At 34.3% G+C, this 9,617-nt stretch overlaps 1 protein-coding gene across 1 annotated transcript; it reads right to left on the reverse strand.

Moving 5' to 3' along the window:
• Positions 1-371: 371 nt before the first annotated feature.
• On the reverse strand, positions 372-9,077 carry LOC113227974 (folliculin). Its single transcript, XM_026461086.1, has 6 exons — positions 8,817-9,077; positions 8,489-8,624; positions 5,946-6,199; positions 4,697-4,898; positions 2,625-2,727; positions 372-510 (listed from the first exon to the last, which is right to left on the reverse strand). The coding sequence occupies exons 1-6, from the start codon at positions 8,934-8,936 to the stop codon at positions 372-374; spliced, it is 954 nt and encodes a 317-aa protein (XP_026316871.1). The 5' UTR covers positions 8,937-9,077.
• Positions 9,078-9,617: the final 540 nt, after the last annotated feature.

Raw genomic sequence — 9,617 nt, forward strand, 5'->3', positions numbered from 1 at the left:
ATATTGCAAGTACTTGGTGTAACGGGCTGGTGTCCGCAACTCGACAATATTGCAAGTATTCCAAACTTTTATCATATAACATTTAAATTCGCAGTTGAAAAAAGTTAGTTTGTTGCTGTTCACTTCTGGCTGAGTGTGTCCAAGAGACACGAGAATTGTAATGGGAAGAAGTCCTACCATACGAGTGGTAGAAAATAACTAAAAATATCAAGATGCGCAGATTGATTAATATGGCAACCATGTAATTAATAAAAATATATAGCCAGAGAATAATGTTCAAAGTATTAAAATTAAAAACAAACTAAATATATGCAACTAAAATATCACAGATTTATTCAATTACGTCTATATACACATAGTTTACAACTTTTTTAATTACAATAAGTAGATATCCAGAAATTGACAAGTAAGTCGTCCTGTGGACTGACTCCGAGAGCTTGTTTTAACCTTGTTATAGCCTCCGATTTAGCACCTGATGCTTCCGTGGCAGACTTCACAGCTTTTGCTATTCTGTAAAGGAATGTGTTGATGAAATATCCAAGGCAAGGTAATTTGATAATTACATAATATCCGTAAGAGAGTACCGAGGATATCTACTATGAGTTACAGAATATTGTCCTTAGCGACCGCGTAAAATATTTCTATTCAAAATGCTACTTATTGTTACCGCTAGAGGCGCTGTACAATTTGCCGTACAAAATAGTTAAAAAGCATTTTACAACTGTTACTGAACATTCGGCCTATTCCACTAATTCCTACCAGCTGTCCTCCCTGGAGGGGACTAGAGGATTTTTTTCCACTCTTCCCTACCACACCATCACTGGTTGGGTAACTACTTACCCTTATTTTAAACAACTCGTGGCAGAAGGACAGTGCAGCACATGGCGCATGAAACCACATACTTTGAAAGTTCAAAAAATTCAGCAGAGACCGTTGAGAAAGAGTTCGTCCAGGGAAGTACTGCCACCTTACATATTTCTGCCACCAAGCAGTAATATTAGCATTAATGCGTTCTGGTTTAGAAGGGTAAGGGTGCTGGTGAAATTACAGGCTCATGGGACTTGTCAATTTACGTCTCAGGTTGACGGGCGCACTGGCAGTGCCCCTCAGATCTTTGCGATTTAAAGCTCCAACTGGCTCTACAACTGTCATGGACAGGCGTGTAGCTTACCAACTGGCGCACAACTTGCTCGATTTGTTTGCTATCACTATTATAAGAGTAGCTTTGATAAAAAAAATGTAATTCAATGATTATCACTAGTATCAGGTTTCTTACCACGGTATGACTTCTTTTTATTTTCCCGACAGTCAACCCGTGACCATGGAGCGTGCAACCGTTCCGAAATATCGGGAAAATAAAAAGAAGTCATACCGTGGTAAGAAACCTGATACTAGTGATAATCATTTAGTGAATAACCACGAAAGTCTTAAAATCTATAAAATGTAATTCGTCAATTATTTACAAATTAGTTACAGAAATAGATATTTGGTACTTATCGCGACATCTGGTGTACCAATAGGTACTAAATACCCGACTACGCTTTTGTGTTCGATCTTTTTATTAATAATTATGACAGTTTTTATAGTTAAGTCTGGTGGCTCACTCATAGCCAACTGTTATGGACAGGCATGTAGCTTACCATCAGGCGCACGAATTGTTCGTCCCGTCACTTGATATTATAAAATAGAAAGGTACAAAAGAACACTAAGTGTTCCAGAACTACTCAATACTCAAGTCAGGACTTGAGTATTGCAGTGAGCACTGAAAATCATACTCAAGTCCTTGCCGTCAGGGTCGTATTTCCAGTGCTTGAAATCATACTCACGTCTGCTCAAATCCTGACTTGAGCATTGAGTACAGTTCTGGAATACGACACTTAAGACTTTTTTCTGAAGAGCTTGATTCACGTGGCCGAGTGAATATGACGTATTTTGAAATGTTTGTAACAATAATAATTAAAGAAGAATGCACCTATCTAGTACATACCTAGTATATTATCAGAAATAGAGACGAAATGTCATTTAATTTGTTTTAAAACTATTCTGCCAAATCATTACGGTGACAAGTGCGCTTTGATTGGCCAGCCCGAATTCAAAACAATTGACGGCTTTCACCTCGACTTCAAATCGACCAGTTTAAGTTGAGATTTGCTATAATGGACGATAATTGAAAAATTACATACTTAATAATTAATTACCGATGAAATGTGTTTTCGTTTGTTTTGTAATTAGACGTTTTGCTGTTTTACCCACACCACCGAATGGAACAGGCCCCCATAGTTAGAGATATTACCTTTATTACAATAAATACAGATGTTTTTTGGAATATACGGAAACGTATACACAGGTCAGTTGTTGGCGCTGTATTATGACGTGACATAAGGCCCATTTGCCTGATGAGTTGCCAGGGATGGATGGCCCTTATTTCGTCTATTTCTGGTTATGAACTCGATGAATGCACCATACTATGAACATACTCACTCATATTTATGACGGATATGACTAAGTCTTAAAACTAGTAAAGAAAAATCTTGAGGAGCTCTTCTTATGTATATAGTTGTCACTAGAAACTACACATTATAAACACTGCTCATGATATATTACTATAACACTTAACAACTTACCCTAGCCATTCTAAATTCAATGACATAACATATTGATGTAAAACTGTGTCGTTAAACTTTGGATTTTCTATTGCACCTTCTATTCTATTAATTATTGTTGGACCTGAAAATTGAAAGCATCGATTTTAAATTAATAAAACACTGCCAACCATTCCATTCACACCTTTTGTTTTAATAGATATCCCATCTAATGCTGGGCGAAAAATTCAATCTCTGGCAATATTTGTTGCCGTGGATAGTTTAGGCTTTCACGCCTAAACCTTTCTTGGGTTTATAGTAGTGACCGTCAGGATGGCTGCTCACCTGTGGCGTCTAGCACTGTATATTCAAGAATTGTTACCTATTTGCTACCTTTTCTAAATAATTGCTACCTTAGATATATTCTGAGAAATTGAAAAAAACAATTGACCAGCCATTTTGATATCAAGATGGCCGGTCGCCACTTTGTTCAGCACGAAGATTTTCTAGAAGTATGTATTACCAAAACGTATTTAAAAAATTCTACATTTGAATTACTAGATGTTTTATAGTTTTATTTTAGTAGCAGTACAGTGCCTTGTGAAAGAGCTGCCCAGGGAACTGCCTTACCTAACATTATCTATTTCTACCGCCAAGCAGTGATTGTGAGCATTTTTTTAGTACGTTTACGAGTACGTTTTTGTATACAAATATTTTACGCGGTCCCTAGCGAAAACTGACACTGTAAACTTGTAATAGGTACCTAGGACTTTCAAAAGTATTTATTAAACCATATTAACACTTTTTATAGGTTATATTTTAAGTACATTTATCACATAAGCATAATAAATATTCAAAATTGCCATTAAGATGTTTATTGTTCGACTGACAGCGCGGTTGTCAATCATGCAGTACCAGTTAATAATAACTTGTATAAATTACTGCAGTAAAGTGTAAAAACAGGATTTTGTATCATATTTTCACTAAACGAATATATTGTATTATCATAGTTATCATTTAAGTTTTGATTGATTTGATTTGATTTGAATCGTAAATATAAATTACAAAAGTAAACTAAATAATCAAATAGCAAACTGTTCTTTTTCTACACATTGCATGCGCAAAAGATGGAAAGAGATCCATTACGTCGATTTCAAGAAGCTTATAAAAGTATAAACTTCTTGGTCATTTTGAATTGTTCGAACCACAAGCGATTGAAATATTTAGAACAAAGAAACTATAGAGTCGCTTTGATTTTAATCTTATTTTTAAAATGTTTTTTATTAAACGTTAGCAATAATTAACAAAATAGTGTTGTACTCGTTTTACGGCTTGGGATTACTTATCAGAAGTCAGAAAATACATTTGCCCGAAATAACGTTAGCTAGAATTTTCAAAACAAAAGCTAATTTTGTGTTTGTGAAAAGCATCAATTAAATTAGGCAGTACTGTAATGACGTTACAATTTAAATGAAATGTTTTGGTTTTTTTATATTTCATTACATGTCACTACATTTGTATAGGTTAACTTCGGACATTTTTTCGTGGTTTTTGTATGAGATCTGATGTCCATTTGTTGGTAGGTCAATGATAAATGTATTTAAATGTGTAGTTACAAAGAGCAACCCCTTGAGTTTCTTGCTTACTCTTCTCAGGGGAATCTGCGTTATGAATGAGCAGTAAAGTTTAATCAGTATGACGATTTCTAGTGTAATTTGCTTATCTATGAAGTTATAATTATTTCGCCTTGAAAAGAGTTTTTCAATAATAACTGTTTCAGTGACACTGGAATGGCTTAAAAAATTTAAATAAAAATACTGTTAATCATTAGTTTCTCACAGGTGGCCTTGATGACCAAAAAGCCGTTTAAAACTAACAAAGGTCTGTAACAACCACATGGAGAAATTGGTAAGATCTGCTGACTCGGTCTGTAACTCAGTTGGTTAAGAGCATTGGCCCTGGCATGGCAGCAAATACTGGTTCAAGTCCAATCAGATTGAAGAAATTTTTCTTTGTGTTGTTTCGATTTTTGTATCGTGATATTTAATAACTTTAAAAAAAAAGAATGACCTCAAAACTTCGTGGAATTACATCTATTTTATAAGTTTACTTACATTTGATAGGTAATATCCCAGGCCATTTATAACAAAAGTTACTATTCTCCATCTCTTCAATGATGCATAGTCCTGCTGATGGTACCACATTCTCCACAGTTGTTCTGAGGTTAGGAATATTTTCGTTTTCAGATATTGGTAGTAGTCTTGCTAAGCCCTTTATCAAGTATGCTACGTTAGTGTTTGTAGGCTTTATGATAATCTGTAATCAAATTTTGTAACTATTAAGTCTCAAATGGGAAGAACAGTTACAGTATAAATGGTGCTCCTTTGTGAACTTTATCTATGTTAAGTCAGATAATGCTGCAATTCTATTCCCATTAAGTTATTAACAAACAAAAGCTAGTCTGAAAATCTCTCTTTGTTGCTAATGGTGCAAAACTTTTTGATTCTGTGTATCGTTATCTTATATCATAGTACATTTATCTCTATTCAACTTAATACCGGGTCAAGAGCACGTCAAGCTTGACACTTAAGATTTAAATCCAATTCCAAGCCGCTTACGATAAGAACGGTCCAAAGTTTGCCTGTAGATCATCATCAACCCATTTATACCTCCCACAGCTGGGCACGAGTCTCTTCTCAAGCGAGAATGTTGTGAGCCTTCTTCGACGTGTAGGTTTCATCACGATGTTTTCCTTCACCGTAAGCTCATGGTATATTCCACAAATTCCCACTGGTGGGGATCCTAATATTGTATTCTACAAATCCCCACTAAGTAGTACTGCTAGGACGAGAGATTTGTTGAAAAAATCCCCATCGAGATATTATGGTAAATTGCGCCTGCTATGCTCCTACTAAAAATCTTATACAATAAAAAAAACTTGCACTTTGTGGACTACACTAAAGACATTTTGAATATTTTAGTAGTAGAATCGAGTTGATTTTTCTTACGCGTCCAATGGCGAAGATAATCAAATTGTTTGAGTACACATTTAAGAATAATTTTATATTTTATAGAACGTTCAATTCATTTTAAATTAAGAAAAAAAATCACAATTGATAAGTGTCGTAATGTTAACGGGGTATTGGCGCTGAAAATCAAATCTGTCTACAAATGTAATATAACTAACATATAGAATAGTATCTTGGTGGGGATTTTTTTCCACAAATCCCCACTGTGTATTAAGTACTACATTAGTGGGGATTTGTGGAATAAAATTTTATTAAATAAACTACACATTTATATACTAAATGATAAAGCCAATAGTTAAAGTATTCAGTTTTTTCTGTTTTATGAAGAACTTACATGAGTTCCAGTCAAAATACAATACATGAGTACCCGAAACACAGGTTTGCTTAACAAGTTCTCAATAGCTCTTAATGGCATTCCCTCCTCTTTTACAGAGCAGGCATTTGCCTCGAATATTCCTTTGTCAGTCTTAGGGTTCAGCTTTTGCAATAAATCTAGACTAGTATATTGAGTTTCTGAATAAACTAGAGCACCAGCTTTTAACATGTATGTAAAGTGTGAATGTAGTTTTTTAAAAATGTTTTCTTCACCTGCAGAAATAAAAAAATTGTAATTAAACATTTATATACTATATATATACTTTTCTTAATACCGTATGAGTTAGTGAACTAATTAAGCAGTGTTTTTTAAGTACTACATAATTATAAATTGGTTCACAGAAAGTGGCTGACAGATGGAAGACATCCAACAAACCGGATTCATCCTCTAATAGTGGCAACACTCTTAGCGCCCAGAGTTATACGACGCGGAAGTTTTCCCGGCGCCGAACGAACTAACCGGCGAACGCCCAGTTACCACGCTTTCATGTAGGTACATTAATGGCGAATCTGAATTCTATTTACTAGGCAACAATATTTAAATTCCTCTGAATAATACAAACGCCGGGCGGCCGTCTCGTAGACCAAATTCAAGCCAGGCTCGCCCACGCGCCCAGTACGCTCATTTAAGTTAACGTAAAAGCTAAATGAATAGAGCGTATTTTGCCATGACAGTTAGACTCACGAGGTCGCTGCGCGGCGGCAACGCGGTCTCCACGATTATTCGTTCGACTCCACGAATATTAATTCGCGGCGAATAAGTGCGCCCTTATAGCCGTGCAGTTTAAAGTATCGTGGCTTATAATATTTAAATGAAGTTGTTCACAATATACTATAATAGGACTAACTGTCGTTCAATACTTTTTCTGATGTTACGACGACAGATTGTCGAGACAATGGGAATAGCTAACAGTTGTCGGACGATAAATAAACTGTCACGACAGATAATCGAAGCCACATTAGACGTTACGTTTTATTTATCGTTGTCTGCACGTGCACCGATAAATTGTCGTCACGATCTAGTTGGAACAACTCGACACGACAGATAGTTGTGATATAGAAACAGGCTAGATGTGACAGTCGTCTAATGATAAATAAATGGGAACGCGATATTAGAGGTGGAATATTTTCTTAAAATAAGATCAGGACTACTACTGAGGTTATCTCCTTTCCTACGAAAAAAAAGAATCATCGAAATCGGTTCATAAATATTGGAGTAATCACATTGACCTACCAACAAATGGACATCAGGTCTAATACAAAAACCACGAAAAAAATGTCCGAATTTAACCTATATAAACGTAGTGACAAGTAACAAATATAAAAAACTAAAACATTTAATTTAAATTGTAGCATCATTGCAGTACTGCCTAATTTTGCTTGTAACAATTTAAGGGCCCAAAAACACCATTCAGCTTCTACTGGACTTACTTAACAAAATGCACCATATTTAGCTTCGACTGAAAATTACTTGAACACAAGAGTAATGGAGTAGCCTTTCTCCAAAATATTAATTAATTTTTATATATATTATTATGTCGAAATTTGTCAAATTCACTTAAACATATAACAAAGAGTTGGGCAGATACATACATACAAATATTACTACAAATGTGAAAATAAGCGTGTACTATAAGTAAATGCACCAATATATCCGTAATTCCAAAAACCGACTTATAATAAAACCGTTACGTTTTAAAGTAATTTTGATGCTTCTCACAAAGCCAAAATTAGCTTTTGTTTTGTAATATTCCTAAAAAAATACATTTGACATGAAAACTCGAGCTAAACGTTATTTTGGGCAAATGTGTTTTTTGATTTCTGATAGGTAATCCCTAGCCGTAAAACGAGTACAACAATGTTTTGTTAGTTATTGCTAACGTTTAATAAAAAGTCATTTTAAAAATAAAATTAAAATCAACACGACTCTTTAGTTTCTTTGTTCTAAATATTTCAATCGCTTATGGTTCGAACAATTGAAAATGACCAAGAAGTTTAAATAAGCTTCTTGAAATTGACGTAATAGGTCTCTTTCCATCTTTTGCGCATGCAATGTGTAGAAAAAAGACAGTTAACTATTTGATTATTTTGTGTGCTTTTGTAATTTATATTTACGATTCATTTATATATAAATTGAATACTATAAAAATGAAGAAAATAACACTTTTAAATGAGAACTATGATAACACAATATATTTGTTTGGTGAAAATATGATACAAAATCCTGTTTTTATACTTTACTGCAGTAATTTTTACAAGTTATTATTAACTGGTACTGCAAGATTGACAACCGCGCTGTCAGTCGAACAAACGGAGACTGTTGCGCGATTGACGCTCTGTATGCGATTTTAACGCCCTACAGGTGCGGACACTTTTTAACGCGAACCCGACGTCCATTTCTTGGTAGGTCAATGAGTAATCACATAAGCTACACTAACAGTCGAATTGAGAACCTCTTGTTTTTTAAAGTCAGTTAAAAACAAAACAACATTTAATACATACCAGTTAGTTGTATAAGGGATCTAGACTGTCCAAAGTCATTTCTTCCAGTTCTAAGTCTGAGGGCTCTTTGTGAACACACTTTTTGTTCTTCATTGTACACAATATCTGCTAAATCTTGCAGTTCCTTGGCTATTTTCTAAAATTTTATTGAAAAATCACATTCCTAATTTAATATGAATATTGCTTTATTTTTATTTAATTTATTTTGTGAATTAAAGGTTTTGGTTTTGTAATTATAGGTAATATACACGTTAAATAATTATCTAAAATTTCAAACGTGAAATGTCTTTTAAAAATACAAGACAAAAACTTAATAGACATTATATACCTGCATATGTTCAGAAAGTACAGGAGTGATATTCAACAAGAACATCTTATCCTTCATGAGCACTACAATGGAGAACCATCTCTTGAGGCCTCTGGCTCTGGTGTCTCGGAGTTGGAACATAAGGGTAAGTACATGTCCTTGTGTATCACCAAAGTACACCACTCCACCTTCTTTACTCCAGCTCACCTGTAAAATTAATGTGAGGCAATGTTAAGAATTATTACTGTTAGAAGTAAGCATTAGGTTAGACTTAGTTAGAAGTAATCAGCGAATAAAGGGTATTTTTATTTATTTATTTATTTTATAATGTTAATGTGCTAGTCTTCCACACTTAAGGTTGACCTTTAACTCTTGCCACACATGTGTTCATAGAATGAATGGCGTAATTATGGCGCTTCTACCTTTCCCACATAGTGAGGGTACAAAGTCAACCATAAACCAAATGAGAAATTCCTAAATATGCCGATTAAACCAAATGAGAAATTCCTAAATATGCCGATGGTTATGCATGTTTTGCAGTTTAGTATTACAAGCAGAATTCTAAAAGATGATCACTAGAGGCATGGTTAAGAAACTAGTAGAAGATTAATAACCTATGTACCTAGATGGTCCCAAATGGTGCTTCGATGAGAAAAATTTTAAATAATTTTTAAATTTTGTTATAAATTGTTTTTAATGCTTGTTTTGGATACATTAGACAATTTTTGCTCTTAATAATTTTCCTCTAAGACTGAAAGTTATCAAGACAGTTGCTTTGACTAAGTTTAGGAGATGTTCTGTCTTTAGTCAAAATGTGTAGTC

This window comes from Hyposmocoma kahamanoa, unplaced genomic scaffold, assembly GCF_003589595.1.
Source record: "Hyposmocoma kahamanoa isolate Upper Pololo Valley unplaced genomic scaffold, ASM358959v1 220, whole genome shotgun sequence".
Classification (NCBI taxonomy): domain Eukaryota; kingdom Metazoa; phylum Arthropoda; class Insecta; order Lepidoptera; family Cosmopterigidae; genus Hyposmocoma; species Hyposmocoma kahamanoa.

Coding starts and splice junctions, on each gene's coding strand:
- LOC113227974 (XM_026461086.1), bottom strand. CDS start 8,936: ATGTTCCAACTCCGAGACACCAGAGCCAGAGGCCTCAAGAGATGGTTC. Junction 4,899..5,945: donor GTATTTTGACTGGAACTCAT/GTAAGTTCTTCA, acceptor ATTTGATTACAG/ATTATCATAAAGCCTACAAA. Junction 511..2,624: donor TTGAATTTAGAATGGCTAGG/GTAAGTTGTTAA, acceptor ATTCCTTTACAG/AATAGCAAAAGCTGTGAAGT.